The following is a 17,012-nucleotide window of genomic DNA, read 5'->3' as shown; positions in this document are numbered from 1 at the left end:
GAGACCACATTCCTGGAAGTCCCCTGGATGCATCGGCATCCCCCAATATCTGCCCGGCACTCTTCCTGGGAAGTACTTACACATTTGAGTAGCTTGATTTCATCCAAGGCTGTCTCTGTATAATGCTGGGCACTTTTCACAACTTTCATCGCGACAAATCTCTTTCCCCTTGAATTAAAAAAAAAAGATTTTCTTCCATCAGTAACAAAATCGGAAACTGTATAGCCCAAAATGTAAGACCCATAAACCACCATTTTAACACATTTTCTCCTGCGAGTTTATATTAAATGTCTTTCCTGCATTCCCTCATATGTCAATTACTTTCAAGAAATAATAATAATAAAAAAAATGTATTTGTTTAGTGCTTACTATGTGCCAAGCACTGTGCAAAGCACTGATGCAGTTAGATCGGATACAGTCCCTGACCCACGTGAGGTTCAGAATCTAAGGGGGAGGGTGAACAGAATACTGAATCCCCATTTTCCAGATGGAGGAAACTGAGGCACAGAAGTTAAGTGACTTGCCCAAGGTCACACAGCAAGCAAGTGACAGAGCAGGGATTAAAACCCAGATGGTCTGATTCCCAGCGCTGTGCTCTCCCTGCCAGGCCATGCTGTGAGAGGAAGGCCAGTGAGAGTTTAATCTAATCCTCTCCCCATCCCTATCCCTCACTACAGCACCCTCCCGACCAAAGTTCGGTGCTCACCAGCAGCCAAAACGTCATTCCTGCCACAGTTTCCCTCCCCGGGGCCACTGAGTCACAAAGAGTCACTCTCCCGTTCCCTCTCGGTAAACAGAGCAATCGTGGTCGATGAGCTGAGATTTCGATTCATCAGAAACCAAGACCCAAGAAGAGTAAAACAAACGAATATATCTTACTGCATGTCCCAGCAAAGCCAGACCGTAGAGAAGTGTCCCCACCCCAGCTTTCGAATGACATGGTATCGGCCATTGAAAAGGTCTCCGATTTTCACTGGGTGGTAACCACCTTTTGGGGAAAAAATTGGAGAGAGAGAGAGAATAAAGTCAGGACCCAAAAACACTGAAAACGGACAGAACGATGCCATTTGGAGTCTATTTTTAAAATATCTTTTCTTGGGAGAATATGATTCTTACACATGGCTCCCGCTGTTGAATTCTCCAGACATCATCATATCTAGCTCACGAAGGGAGGCTAACTAGCCAGGATCCAATCCACGATTCCAGTTCTGCCTCGGGGCTCCAAGCGCCCAGGTTGAGGCCAGAATGTTTCAAACCGCACTGTGATGGCAGCTCCCGTTCCCCCTACCCGCCCTGCCGCCCCAGGGAGCTGCCTGACAGAGCCGTGATTCTGAAGAACTGCCGTGGATGAAGCCAAGGGAGAGCAGCTTGATCTGGGACATGGCTTGGAATTGCACTCTTTGGTTCCGAGTTCGGAAGACCGACAGACACATTAGGCTGTTTGTCTATCTCTGTTTACAAATGAATGAATCAATCAATATTTATTGAGCACTTACTGTGTGCATAGCACTGTACTAAGCACTTGCAAGAGTATGATACATGAGAATTGGTATTAATCAATTGGTCGATCATACTTACTGAGTGCAGACTGTGTGCAGAGTCTGAAGATGAAGACAAATCTCCTCTGAGAAGCCTTCCCAGTCCAAGCCCCATTTTTCCTTATCCCCCACTCCCTTCTGTGTCACCCTGCCTTGCTCCCTTTGCTCTTCCCCTACCTCCCAGGCCCACAGCACTTATGTCTAGATCTGTAATTTTATTTATTTTTACTGATGTCCATTTCCCTCCACTAGTCTGTGAGTTCATTGTGGGCAGGGAATGTGACTGTTTATTGTTGTACTGTATATTCCCAAGAGCTTAGTACAGTGCTCTACACACAATAAGGGTTTAATAAATAGGACTGAATGAGTACAATATAACAAAGATGTAAGAAACTGAGGCTTAGAGAAGCTCAAGGTCACACAGCGGGCCAGAGGCAGAGCATGATTGGAACCCCAGGTCTTCCGGCTCCCAGGCCTATGCTTTATCCACTAGGCCACACCGTATTTTCACCAACAGGGAAAGGGAGGGCAAAATCCAGAAGCCCGTGGACTATGTCCTCTAGAGAATTCAGTGAAGTCTTTGTTCCCACACACCCTCGAAAGATGATGAACTACCCATTTGAGACAGACAATCAATCGATCCTTGTGGCTGAATGAATAGGAGACGTCTCTGCGCTGGAGAATCAGGCCAGTGGTACGAACACTTTCTGACTGAACCTCCATGATTCCTTCTTTGTGGGGAGATTTCAAGGATGCAGAAGGAGAGGCTTGCGTTTTGTCAGTGTCTGAAGTTAAACAGAAGCCTGGGGGTTTATTCATTCAGTTGTATTTATTGAGCGCTTACTGTGTACAGAGCACTGTATTAAGTACAATTCAGCAATAAATAGAGACAATCTCTAGACAACAACAGGCTCACAGTCTAGAATATCTAACATCCCTGATGGGAAACTGCAAAGGGAAGCCAAGTCAGTTCTCAGGTTTTTTGTTTTTTTCGATTCATGACTTCCAAAAGGAAACTGCAGCGGTTACAATCACATCATCATCATCACCACCACCACTAAAATAACTGCGGTGCTTGTAAAAGCGTTTACTATTTGCACTGTACTAAGTGCTGAGGTAGATACAAGATAAGCACGTTCCCTCGTGAAGCTCACAGTCAAAGTAGGAGGGAGAACGGGTATTTCATCCTCATCTTCCAGATAAGGGAAGTGAGGCAGAGAGAAGTGAAGTGACTCGCTCAAGGTCACACAGCCGACAAGTGGCGGAGTGGGGATTAGAACCCAGGTCCTCTGGTCTGTGCTCTTTCCACTAGGCTTCATTGCTTCTCACCATCAGCATATTGAGTATTTACTGAGCCAGTGTTGCAAGCAGAGTCACTGTACTAGGAACCTACTACTTGCAAAGCACTGTACTGAACACCGTGTGCACAGAACCGTACTAGGAGCATGGCTGGGCCTCACCAAGCTTCACATCTAATGGCATAACTCCAACGGGTAGAATTAATCAACCAAAAACCAATCAACAATCAATCATGCGGAGAGAAGCAGTGTGGTCTCGGGGTTACAGCACGGGCCTGGGAGTCAGAAGGACCTGTGCTCTAAATCCTCGATCTGCCACTTGTCTGCTACGGGATCTTGGGCAAGTCACTTCATTGCTCTGGGCCTCAGTTACCTCAACTGTAAAATGAGGATTAGAACCCAGGTCCTTCTGACTCTCAGGTCTGTATTCTATCCACCAGGCCATGCTGCTTCTGGATCTGCGACAGTATCTGAGCAGGAACCTGGGAATTAGTCAGGGAAAGTAACCTGGAGGAAGAGGCTTCTTGGAGGCCTTTTAGAAACAGAAGGATGTGGGAATGAAACATCCAGCTTTGGCAACCTCCTGCCCCCCTCTTTTGTTTTTATGGCATTTGTTAATCTTTTTACTGTGTGCCAGACACCTACTAAATACTCAGGTAGATACAAGCTAATCAAGTATGACACAGGCCATATCCCACATGGACCTCACAGCTTTCATACTTGCTTTACAGATGAGGGAACTGAGGCCCAGAGAAGTGAAGTGACTTGCCCAAAGTTACACAGCAGACAAGCGGGGGAACCGGGATTGGAACCCAGGTCCACGGCTGATCAAACCAGACTGTCTGCCTCCAGCCTGCTGTGAGCAAAAGATGCAGCATGAAGCCTCATACTACTTCAGAAAGGCTAGTGACTGTGATAGACCTGAACTCTGCATCAAGAGGAACCTGAAATTCTGCTCCTTCCAGGCACAGCTCCCAACCGACACTGGTTTTTATTATCGCTGATAATAATAATAATAATAATATTGTTAAGCACTTACTATGTGCCAGAAACTGTACTAAGTATTTGTCCTAATCCCTTAAACAAAAGTCAATCAATCAAAATTATTTACTGAGCACTTACTATGAACAGAGCACTGTATAAAGCACTTGGGAGAGTAATGCAGCAGATTTGGTAGACATGTTTCCTGCCCACAAGATACTTACAACATAGTGGAGAAATCAATCAAGCAATCAATGGAATTTACTGAACATTTACAGTGTGAAGAGCACTGTACTAAGCGCTTTGGAAAGTACACTCCCAAACTGTGGGTGTCCCTTCAGGGTTCCATTCTAGTCTCCATCTACACCCACTCTCTTGGGGAACTCATTTGCTCCCATGGCTTCAACTACCATTTTTATGCAGATGACACCCAAATCTACATCTCCAGCCCTTATCTCTCTCCCCCACTCCAGACTCACAACTCTTCCTGCCTTCAAGACATCTCTACTTGGATGTCCCAGCTCTACCTCAAATTCAACATGTCTAAAACAAAACTCCTTATATATCTCCACCCAAACCCTGTCTTCCCCCCCGAATTTCCCTTCGCTGTAGACAGCACCACCACCCTTGCTGTCCCATAAACCCGTAACCTTGGCGTTATCCTTAACTCCTCTCTATCTAATCCACATATTCAATACATCATTAAATCCCGTTCCTTCGACCTTCATAACATCGCTAAAATCCACCCTTTCCTCCCCATCCAAACTGCTACATTAATCCGATCACTTATCCTATCCCACCTTGATTTTACTGTATGGGCTTCCTTGCTGACCTCCCGGCCTCCTGCCTCTCCTCACTCCAGTCCAAACTTCAATCTGCTGCCTGGACCATTGTTTCTGCATTTTCTACATTTTTACAGATGAGGTAACTGAGCCCCAGAGAAGTGAAGTGACTGGCCCGAGGTCTTACAAGCAGGCAAGTGGCAGAGCCAGAATTAGAAGCTTAGATCCTCTGACTCCAGGGCTGTGCTCTTTCTATTAGGCCACACTGCTTCTCAGCACTGTGATGGGACCCGCCTTTATAGCAATATCCTTCTGGCCTGGACACATTCAATTACTAATTAAAGATTTATAGGAGCTTGCTGATTCAACCTCCAAATTTCCTCTCTGGCCTGGAGCTCCCACTTCCTGTACGATAGACCATTCCCCTCCCTATCTTCAAAGCCTTATTAAAATCACTGTTTCTCCTAGAGGGCTTCCCTAAGTCCTCATTTCTCCTATTTCCTCTCCCTTCTGTGTCGCTCTTGCATCTGGATCTTACCCTTTAAGCACATAACAATAATAATAATTGTGGTAATACAGGCACTGTATTAAGCACTGGGGTGGATCCAAGCAAACTGAATTAGACACAGTCCTTGTCCCATGTGGGGCTCACAGTCTCAATCCCTAATTTTATAGATGAGGTAACTGAGGCACAGAAAAGTGACTTGCCCAAGAGCAGACAGCAGACAGTGGAGGAGCTGGGATTAGAAACTACTTGATATTCACCCTATCCTCAGTCCCACAGCACTTTTGTACAGATCTGTAATTTATTTTAGTGTCTGCTTCCCCTCTGGACTGTAAGCTCACTATAGGCGGGGAATGAGTCTACCAACTCCGTTGTACTGTACTCTCCCAAGCATTTAGTACAGTGCTCTGCTCTCAGAAAGTGCTCTATCAATCCCATTGACTGAATACAGAACTTTTCTTGGTCAGAATTCTCTGTTTAATTTCCAGCCCCAAAGCTACCCTGTCCCCCTTCCTCCCCTATCCCATACGTGCCTTTCACGTCTCCTCAAGCTGATCATCCGTGAACACGTCATTATCTGTTACCAAGACAGTGGTCGTGGAGAGCCATTTCGGTTTCCCAGCTACCCACATTTTCCTCCCACTTCCACATGACTGCCATCTGTGGTCTCCCCTAGCTGAGCCTCCATCGCAGTCTCAATCGAGCCAAGTGGGCTCCTGGATTTTTTAAGGAATGTTTAATGCCCTTCTGCGTTGTCTATGTGCTTGGATCTGCACCTTTTAATCACTTGGTATTCACCCCACCCTCAGCCCCACAGTTCACTGTTGGATGGAAACCTGTCTACCAACTCTATTTTAGTGTACTCTCCCAAGCGTTGTCTAGTGCTCTGCTCACGGGCAGTGTTCAATAAATACAACTGATCGATTGATATCTGTTATTTATTTATATTAGTCTATCTCCCCCTTTAGACTGTAAACTCACTGTGAGCGGGGAACGCGCCTACCACCTCCGTTGTACTGCACTCTCCCAAGCGCTCAGTAAGTGCTCTGCACAAAGTAAGCGTTTGGTAAGTACCACTGATCGATTGTCATTCAAGTAACGCTTCCTCAGAAAGTCACCACTTCCCCCATTCGCGGGTTCCCGCGGGAGAGAAATGCGGCCAGCCTTCTGCATTCCCTTAACATTTAAGATGCCCTATGCTTACAAACATCTCTTTGAGGAAGGAGAGATCTCGTCTGCTGATGAGAAGAAAACTCAAAGATTCAAAGGTCCGGCAGATCTATGCCTCAGCGTCAACACCCACCCCTACCTTCCCAGATACTAGGCAGTGTACTAAGCACTGGGGTAGATACTTAGGTTGGCCACAATCCCTGTCCCACAAGGGGTTCCCGGACTAAGTCAGAAGGAAGATGATTTAGTTATTTTATAGGTGAAGTAATGGGCACAGAGAAGTGAAACGTCTTGTCCGAGGGCAGGCAGCAGGCAAGTCGAGAAGAGACACAGGTTTGAGCTGAAGGGGATAAACAGCAGTGTCTCATCTAGTGGGATAGGAGGGCTGACATTTCAAACCTAACGCTGTTCTTGAAAGAACTCAATTCTAGGTCCTAGTGGATCACCCCCATCTGGGGCCAGCCCCCACTGACCTCCTCTTTTAACAATAATAATAATGATAATAATGGTACTTGCTAAGCGCTTACTATGTGTAAAGCGCTGTTTTTCATGCTGGGGTAGATCCAAGTTAATCAGGTTGGACACAGTCCCTGTCCCACATGGGGCGCACCCTCTTAATCCCCATTTTACAGATGAGCCATCTGAGGCCCAGAGAAGTGAAGCGACTTGCCCAAGGTCACCCAGTGGACATGGAGCGGAGCCGGGATTAGAACCCAGGTCCTTCTGACTCCCAGGCCCGAGCTCTGCCTACTCAGCTAAGCTGCTTCTCCCTTTAGCATCAAACACAGAGCTACTGAGGGGTTCCAGGGCTCAGAGCCCAACACTGGACAAGGTCCAAATGGATGATAAAACCTGATGATCAAAAACTCAACGGACCTTTGGGCAATAATTACAGTATTTGTTAAGGGTTTACTATGTGCCCCGCCCTGTACTAAGCACTGGGATATATACGAGATAATCAGTCTGGACACACATGGGCCTTACAGCCTAAATCGGAGGGAGTAGGATTTAATCCCCATTTTACAGATGAGGAAACTGAGGCATTCCTTATCGCCAAAAGCTCCTTTAGACTATAAACTTCTTCAATCCATTAATCGTAGTTATTGAGTACATACTGTGTACAGAGCACCATATTAAACGCTTGGGAGAGGACAATCTAACAGACACGTTCCCTGCTCACAACAAGCTTATAGTCTAGAAGGGGAGGCAGACACTAATATAAATAAACCACGGATATGTACATAAGTGCTGTGGGGCTGAAGTGGGGCGGAGGGTGGGTGGAATAAAGGGAACAAGTCAGGGCGAAGCAGAAGAGAGTGGGCGAAGAGGAAAGAGGGTCTTAGTGAAGACCTCTTGGAGGAAATGTGCCTTCAGTAATGCTTTGAAGATGGGGAGAGTAATTATCTGTCAACCCATCAATCATATATATTGAGCGCTTACTGTGTGCAGAGCACTCTACTAAGCGTTTGGGAGAGTACAATATAACAACATGTCACATTCGCAGCACACAGTGAACTTACAGTCTAGGGGGGATATCTAAGCTAAGCTAGAGACAGCCACTGTATCGTTTCCAGCTTTCGCTCGGCCCACTTACTGCTCCAGTTCGGTCCCCTCATTTAGATTTCCTTTATGGGGTGAAGAAGGAAGCCAGAACAAAAGCACGGCAGGGCTCCCATCAATACTATTTACTGAGTGCTTACTCTACGCAGATGACTGCACTGAGCGCTTGGGAGAGTACGAGGCAACAGAATTGGTAGGCACAGCCCCTGCCCACAACATGCTTCTAGTCTAGAGGACAAGACAGACATTAAACCCAAACCCTAGGTTGAGTCAAGGTATCAACCAGCCAGGGAACAGGCTGCCCCATCCACCCGGAATGGGAAGCTTACATAAAATTCCAAGATGGGCAACAGTTCAGTCTAGCCTCAAACTTGGAGGTAAATTAAATCCTGCGAAGAGCAGCATGGCCTAGTGTAAAGAGCCTGGGCCTGGGAGTCAGAGGACCTGGGTTCTAATCCCCGCTCCACCTCTTGTCTGTTATGGGACCCTGGGCAAATCACTTCACCTCTCTGTGCCTCAGTACCTCACCTGCAAAATGAGGATTAAATCCTCCTCCCTCCATCTTAGACTGGGAGCTCCCCTTGGGACAGGGATTGTGTCCAACCTTGGGAGAATTTAACCCCAGAGTTTAGTACAGTGCCTGACACAAAACAAGCAACTAACAAGTACCATTTTAAAAAAACCCAACAAGAGTTGATTCTCTGGGAAACTGAGGAGACCTCATCTACAGTTCAATGTGAATCAAGCCACTTGAGTAAGTTTCACTGTTGTAAGGATATCTAACACCTAGTGATAAGGGACAGGTTCTCTGCCCTACTAAAGATCAATCAATGGTACTAATCCCTGGAGTTCAAAGACAAAGACACCTGTTTATAAAGTAACAGAGAAGCGATCACATCTATCAACTCCAATGTCCTCTCCTAAGGACTTAGTACAGTGCTCCGCACAGACTGGGTGCTCAAGAAGTACTACTGATGCACTGACAAAGAATCGACAGTCTCAAAGCTTCCTCCAGACCAAGGTTTCGAGGGTATTCATGTGAGGGTGACCCGTTGGGAGGGCCCACTGAAGAGATGAAACCACTGAAGGTCCTGGGGAGACGGTGTTCCCGACTCAGGCCTAGGTCAGGACAAAACTCTACTGGGAGTAATCCAAAGCCAAGGGGGCAGTGCCCAGCAGGAAAGTGGCAATGATGGGGGTGGGCACAGGAGGGCAGGAAAGGAGGGAGAGTGCAGTGTTCAGGATTCCATCCCACCAGAGAAGCAGTGTGGCCTAGTGGAAAGAGCCCACGTCTGGCAGTCAGAAGGACCTGGATTCTAATCCCAGCTCCGCCACTCGTCTGCTGTGTGCCCTTAGACAAGTTACTTAACTTCACTGTGCCTCAGTTACCTCACCTGTGAAATGGGGATTATTACTGTGAGACCCATGTGGGACATGGACTGTGTTCACCCTGATTAGCTTGTATTTACCTCAGTGCTTAGTATAGGACCTGGAACATAATACGTGCTAAAGAAATACCATAAAAAAAACAAAACAGAAGTTGTGACCACTCAAATGAATTGAGTTGAACTATAATCAATTTTCTCGGTGTCTGCATCATATTTTGACTGCTCTCCCAAACTGCTTCCTCCATCTTTAGATTATGAGCTCCTTTTGCATCCCACCCTCAGCCCCAAAGCACTTACGAACACATTCATAATTTATTTTAATGTCGGTCTCCCCCTCCAGACTGTCCCAAGCACTTGGTACAATGCTCAGCACACAGTAAGCGTTCAATAAACACTACTGGCTGATGGGTAGATTGACTGACTGAAATTACAGAACTCAACTGGGTAAAGTGCAAACAAAAAGTTTTAACTTTTACCATAAAACCGAGCCATTGACGCTTTTGAAAAGGTGTACTGACTTAAGCAGTCCCCAAATGCATCCCCTTTTCACAAGTCAGCTGGCCATACTAACATGCTGGGCAAATACCTGGGTTCTAATTCCAGCTCTGCCACTTGTCTGATGACCTTGGCCAAGTCACTTCACTTCTTTGTGCCTCAGTTACCTCATCTGTAAAATGGGGGTGAAGACTCTGAGCCCCTTGTGGGACATGGACTGTGTCCAACCTGATTAGCTTGGATCTACCCCAGCACTTATAACAGTGGCTGGCACCTAACTAAAAGTGCCTGGAGCCTAAAAAATACAATAGCAAAAAAGATATGGCTTCATTCAATCAATTGCATTTACTGAGCACTTATGTGCTGAGCATAGTAGTAAGCATTTGGGAGAGAGCAATATGACAGAATGGTAGTCAGAATCTCTGTCCACAAGGAGCTTCATAAGGAAACCTCCAGATTCAAGAGGTCAAGAGTGGAAATGATCCCAGTCAGAGTCAGGCAAGCAAAGGGAAGGAGAACTCTCTCTTCAATCAGTCAATTGCATTTGAGTGCTTAATATGTGCAGGGCACTGTAATGAGTGCTTGGGAGAGTACAATACAACATAATTAGCAGACACATTCCCTGTCCCTAACAAATTTATAATTTAGAGGGAGAGACAAGTATTAAAATGAATAATTTATAAAATGTAATTTAAAGATATGTACATAAATGCTGTGATGTTAGGCGAATATCAAACATTCAAAGGTCACAATGTAGTGCATAAAAGACAGAGAAGGGAGAGAGAGTCAGGGAAAAGAGGGCTCAATCAGGGATGGCTTCATGGAGATGTGTCAATAATGCTTGTGACCTTAAAAATGCTTTCTAAATCTCAATAATGTATTAATAATAATAAATGTGGTATTTGTTAAGCACTTACTGTGTGTCCAACAAACTAAGTGCAGTGGTAGATATCAGATAATTAGTTCCCAAATGAAGCTCACGGTCTTCATAGAAAACAGGGGAGGCACTAAATCCCCATTTTGCAGATGAGGTAACTGAGGCCCTAGAGAAGTGAAGTGACTTCCCTAAGATCACACACACAGCACACAAATGGAGGAGATAGGATTGGGACCCAAGTACTCTGACTTCTAAGCCTGTACTCTGTCCCCACCTTCCCCGCGCCCAGAAAAAAACCCCCAAAACCCCAATCTCACCACATCTTCTTGGGATTGAAGACCTCAGAGTGAGAAGCAGTTATGATTTCTGCTTTTCCAAGAAGCTGGAAAGTCCACACAGCCAAGTCTGGGTTTCCCGGGTACACATTTCCGGCATCAAGCCTGGATCAGGCCCAAACTTCTGCGGGGTTTTTTTGAAAGGGTGTCACGTCAGGCTTTAATTTTGGAGGGACTTCCAGATGGTCTTGACAGCTTTAAGGGTTCCGTCCAGAAAATGTCCATAGATCTCCGGGGACCAACAATGGATTCCTTAAAGCTGTCAGCTGAGAACGTCAATTTTAAAAAGCAATTTGCTCTAATCATTTTACAGGCCAAAACAGCTCTGTGGTTCCTGCTTAATCCAAAACCTGCCAGTGAAAATCTCTTCAGCCTCCCTGCTTTACTTTCTAGGCAAGGTGATTAAACATAATAAAAATATGGTGTTTTCCTGCTTGAATTTTTGTATCCCACAGGCAAGGAAATCATGCATGCAAATGGACAAAATCGGGCATCAGCTCAGATACCCCATTCTCAGTGGAAAGACTGATTCTCTTCAAAGTACGCAGCACCAAGGCCACGCCCGCCCCAGACACCAGCAAGACCCCCAGGTACCACTGACCGACGACGGAAGAGATGACGACTCGGTTGGAAGCACTACGCTCAGCTGAAAGGGCGAGATACATCAAAGCGTGAGATTCTTTGTATTTCGAGCTGCCGGGCTTCTCTTCCTTCCGCTCGCGCTTTGCTATCATGCCTTTTGAACTTTCACTCTTATACCCATCCGGCCTAACCGGGGTCAAAGGTGGTGAAAACACCGGAGGCAGCAGAAAAAGATGGATGCACCAAGAGGCCAGGATACTGGGAGTTGCCAGAAATCCCCATTCACATAAGGTCATCGTACGAGAAGAATAGCCGCTAGAAAGATTGCCCGGTGGTTAATTCCTTGTGGGCAAGGAATGGGCTGATCAACTCTGTCATATAGTACTCTCTCACGTGCTTAGTACAGTGCTCTGCACGCAGTAAGTGCTCAAAAAATACCACTGATTAATTCCACCAAGAAGAACAATTCAGAAAGGACCCCCATCTGCCAGGGTGGCAAATACTTCTTCCCTCTTCTCCGCTGTTGAAACAAGGCAACATCTAACGAAGCAAGAACCAAGAAATTCGCTCCAGCTCTAAGTGGGGGCCAGACAGGGCCTTTTTGGCTAGCTCCGAAGGGGCTCTTTCGGACTGCTGGCATTCCGACACCGTGACACGTTTTCCCCTGCCAGGCGACAGTGCTAACCTTTGCAATAATCCGCAGGGTCTTCTTGCTCTTCATCGTCGGATCCCAAAATCTCCTCTTCAGGTTCCGGTGGCCTTGGTTCAGGGAGAGGCGGGGGCGGAGGAGGCGGGGGTGGGGGAGGAGCAGAGGGAGCTTTCTGTTGAGGCTCCGGCCTGAAAGGAAACATAATACGAAATTATTATTATATTTGTTATGCCCTCACTAGGTGCCAAGCACTGTTCTGAGCACTGGCGGTAAATACAAGTTAATCAGGTCAGACACAGTCCCCGTCTCATACGGGGCTCACGGTGTAAAAAGAAGGCACCGGATCCCCATTTTACAGACAAAGAAACGGAGCTACGGAGAAGTTAAGTGACTTGCCCAAGCCACGGAGCAGGTAACTGGCAGAGCCGGGATTAGAACCTAGGGCTCTGATTCCCGAAATCCAGCTATTTTGGTCAGGGACCAACTTCCAGAGGGATATGCCTCGTGCTCCTGATTTCTCTTCCGAAAATCCCACCTCCTGGTTTGGCAGCCTCTTCAGGGATTTCTCAATGGATCTGTTGGGAAAGGGGGAGGTGGGAGAGGAGTGGGAGGCAGCTCCACCCCCAAAACCAATAATTTGCTCCTGCAGTGATCAATCATACTTATTGAACGCTTACTGTGTGCAGAGTCCCGTGCTGGGGAGAGTACAGCACGATACTGTAGGCACATTTCCTGCCCACAATGAGCTTACCAGTCTTTCCATTGGCACGGGGTTCCCAGACCATGCCCAATGCCTGCCTCCCCCTACCTCTGATCATTTGAGACAGCTCTACTCTGTAAGCTCCATGTGGGCAGGAGTCGTTTTTACCTACTCCTTTGCACCGCCCTCTCCCGAGCGCTCAGTACAATGCTCTGCACACAGTCAGCGCTTAACATATACTCCCGATTGACCGAGCAATTGATTGCATTTGGTTGCTCACTGTGGGCAGGGAATGTGTCTGTTACACTGTACTGAGCTGAACCCCCGAAGATGAGTGTGGGTTTATGGCGACAGTGCCGGCGGACCTTTTCCTTTCCAATGAACTGGCACAGCGGCTTTCTCTGACCGTGGAGAAGCAGCGTGGCCTAGTGGATAGTGCACGGGCCTGGGAGTCGGAAGGACTTGGGTTCTAATGCCGGCTCTGCCACTTGTCTGCTGTGTGACTTTGGGCCAGTCATTTCACTTCTGTGGTCCTTAGTTCCGTCATCTGTAATATGGGGATTAAGACTGTGAGCCCCATGTGGGACGGGGATTGTCTCCAACCTGACATATTTGTATCTACCCCAGCACTTAGTACATAGTAAGCGCTTAGCAATTACTACAATTATTGTTCCAATTATTATCTCCCTGTGCCTCAGTTACCTCATCTGTAAAGCAGGCATTAAGATTGTGAACCCCATGTGGGACATGGACAGTGCCCAATCTGATTATCTCGTACCTACCCCAGTGCTTAGTACTGGGTCTGGTACATAGTAAATGCTTAACAAGTACTATTTAAAAAAAACCTTAGTCTTTCATATTGCAATATTTTTGGAGAATCAGAGCAGCCTAGTGGAAAGAACCAAGGCCTGGGAGTCATAGGGCTTGGCTACTAACCCTGGCTCTACCACTTGTCTACTGGATGGGCAAATCACTTAATTTCTCTGTACCTCAGTTTTCTCATCTGTAAAATGGGGATTTTCTGTTCTTCCTCCTACTTAGACCAGGAACTTTATGGGGGATAGGGAATTTGTCTGACCTGATTATCTTGTATCTAATGCAGAGCTTGGCATACTGTTTGGCACATGGTGCTTAAATATTATCATTATTATTATTAAATCCTCATGATTATGGCTAGCATAGCCTGATGGTCACCTAATAACAAGGCCATAATGATTTTTTTTTTTAAACGGTATTTGTTAAGCACTTAGTATGTGCCAGGCACTATTTGAAGTGGTGGGGTAGGAACAAGATAATAAGGTAGGACACGGTCCATGTCCTACATGGGGCTCACATGAGGCAACTGAGGCTGAGATAAGTGAAGTGACTTGCCCAAGGACACACAGCAGAAGACTGGCAGAGGTGGCACTAGAACCAGGTCCTTCTTCCACCAGGCCTAGTTGCTTCTTCAAGCATGCTCTAGCCATACACACGTGAAGAAATTATACTTTATGCAAACAACACTTCCGCGGTTAAAATTAACACCCACTTTCTGTGTGTTTTGGGTCAGCTTGGTAATGAACACATTTTTGCCTTCATGTAAAAAAAGACTTAAATGATAAAAACATAGTTCAAAATCACATCTTTTTTTCTCTAAAAGCCATCACGGAACTCTGTCACGTCAATAAAAGATTCATCGGAAAGTGGGAGGAAAACTGACAGGTCTGCTTTTTCTGTTTTTTAATTTAATTTGTGAGTTTAACTGTCCTGAGAATCATTGTAATAGAATGAGAATTCAGAGAAAGTAATTACCAAAATAAAGTGAGAGAAATGTGTCCTGTACTTTTAATCTTTATCTTACTGGCACATTGATCTAACTGTCCTCCTGGGTCAAAGAAGAAGCTGTCAAAGGTGAGATTTTTATCGCTGGATGGTGAAAAGGCCAACCTTCCCTTCCCCAAGGTTTTCTCTTAAGCCCGGATCCGTGCTGACCTTGCCCGCAAGGGGCTTGTCTTGATTTCTGACTATGCTCCGTGAAGTCTTATTTTCTATTAATATTACAAAACAAAGAATTCCTGAATGTACAAGAGACACTCGGGAGTGTTCAACCTTTGAACTAAAGTGCAGAGTTAATTTTCCTTGGACTGTAACAATTCCAGTGTGCAAATTAGAGCCCCTGTGATAACAAAGCCTTGCTAAGTTTAATGCATATTCCAAACCACGATTTTTTAAAAACCTGAGGTAACACGGAAGGAAAAATTTTACTGAGAAGATAAGGATCCTATCGCTTTGTTTTGAAGAATATAAGGATTATATAAAGCAGTCTTCCCAGCTCTGGGATTTTTCCGCATCCTTACTGAAGAAAGGATATATACTAAATATATCTATAGAGTCGCTAAGAATTGGAAATGTCTCGCCGGCATTTGATAATGATTACTAAAGGAAGGACCCAAGGGTAAACAGCATTGGCGATCTTTCAGAATAATAGTGATAATAATAATAATAACAATAATAACTGTGGTACTTGTTAAGGGTGGGTGGCCTGGTGGAAAGAACCCAGGCCTGGGAGTCAGAGGACCTGGGTTCTAATCCCAGCTCTGCCATTTTTCCTTCTGTGTGACTTTAGGCAAGTCACTTGATTTCTCTGGGCTTCAGTTTCCTCAACTGCAAAATGGGGATTCAATGCCTGTTCTCCCTGCTGTTTAGATTCTGAGCCCTCTGTGGGACAGGGACTGTATCCTGCCTGATTAACTTGTATCTACCCCAACGTTTAGAACGGTGCTTGACAAATAGTAAGCACTTAACAGATACCATAAAAACATAAATAAAAGATGAATCCCTGATACCAGTGCACCAAGGGACGGGGGCAGACAAATTATTGACTGGAAGTCCTCTTGGAAATGTAATTTTAGGAGGGCTTTGAAGATGAGAAAAGTGAAGCAGAGCCAGGATTAGAACCCAGGTCCTCTGGCTCCCAGACCCGTGCTCTATATGCCAGGCCACGCTGCTTCTCAATAGTATTATTCATTCATTCATTCATTCAATCGTATTTATTGAGCGCTTACACATTAAGTACACATAGTACATTAGCACTGTCCTGCACACAGTAAATGCTCAATAAATATAACTGATTTGATTTTGGAGCATTTTCTCTGGGTCGAGCCCTGTACAAAGCATTTTCTGCCCTCAAAGAAAAGCAGCATGGCTTAGTGGATACAGCACGGGCCTGGGGGTCAGAAGGAAGGTTCTAATCCTGCCTCCACCACATGTCTGCTCTGTGACCCTAGGCAAGTCACTTCACTTCTCTAGGCCTCAGTTCCCTCATCTGTAACATGGGGATCGAGACTGTGAGCCCCACGTTGGACAGGGACCTTGTCCAACCTGCTTAACTTGTATTTACCGGGTGCTTAGAACAGTGCTTGGCACTTAGTAAGTGCTTAACAAGTACCATATTTATAATTATTATAGCTTAGTGGACCATCTTACTCATGAGTCCAGCAATGCTGGCTACTGTCCCACAAAAACATAGACCATAACTTCCTCCTCTGGTTTGCAAGCTACTCGTGAACAGGAAGAGAGTCTACCAACTCTATCGTACTCTCTCAAGCCCCGAATAAAGTGCTCTGCCTGCAGTAAGTGCTCAATAAATACCACTGATTGACTGATTCACCACTGATTGATCTGAGAGAGGGGCAGAGAGGGAGAGACCCATAGCCCTTACCTCCACCACCTTGTTGAGGGGCTGCACTCATCCCACCCCCAACCTCTCAGACACTGCACCCCAAGACAATCGCTTCACTTGTTCACTGCCTCAAGTCGGCCTTCTCCAGTTCTTTCCCAGGGTGGACAGGCCTGCTCTTTTTTCCTGCTTCCTCTAAGGAAGGAGTTTTAATTTTAGTCATGTCTCTTGAAAACTTGGTTAAATACACCAAACACTATGGGCGGCAAAAGAGAGACTTTCCTTCTTGACTGTAAGTTCCTTATGGGCAGGGGACGTGCCTACTGGATGAACACATCTGTAATTTATCTATTTACATTAATGTCAGTCTCCCCCTCTAGACTGTGGGCTCCTTGAGGGCAGGAATGTACCTGCTTGTTATAGTGTACTCCCCCAAGCACTTAGTTCAGTGCTTTGCACAGTAAGCACTCAAAAAATACAACTGAACGAATACC

The 17,012-nt window shown here is 45.9% G+C and overlaps 1 protein-coding gene across 6 annotated transcripts in view; it reads right to left on the bottom strand.

The window, feature by feature from the left end:
* SRPK2 (SRSF protein kinase 2) overlaps window positions 1–17,012 on the bottom strand; it is a 150,819-nt gene that overhangs the window by 31,720 nt on the left and 102,087 nt on the right. For all 6 annotated transcript variants that reach the window (XM_029077500.1, XM_029077503.1, XM_029077504.1 and 3 more), the window contains 3 exons: window positions 12,197–12,348; window positions 880–988; window positions 81–168 (listed from right to left, as the gene is read on the bottom strand). In XM_029077500.1, the coding sequence (XP_028933333.1) occupies window positions 81–168; window positions 880–988; window positions 12,197–12,348 (349 nt within the window). The remainder of the gene's footprint in view (window positions 1–80; window positions 169–879; window positions 989–12,196; window positions 12,349–17,012) is intronic.

Source organism: Ornithorhynchus anatinus, chromosome 13, assembly GCF_004115215.2.
Source record: "Ornithorhynchus anatinus isolate Pmale09 chromosome 13, mOrnAna1.pri.v4, whole genome shotgun sequence".
NCBI classification, from domain to species: Eukaryota; Metazoa; Chordata; class Mammalia; order Monotremata; family Ornithorhynchidae; genus Ornithorhynchus; species Ornithorhynchus anatinus.
The sequence above is the reverse complement of the archived record's forward strand: the minus strand, read 5'-3'. Positions and strand labels throughout refer to the sequence as shown.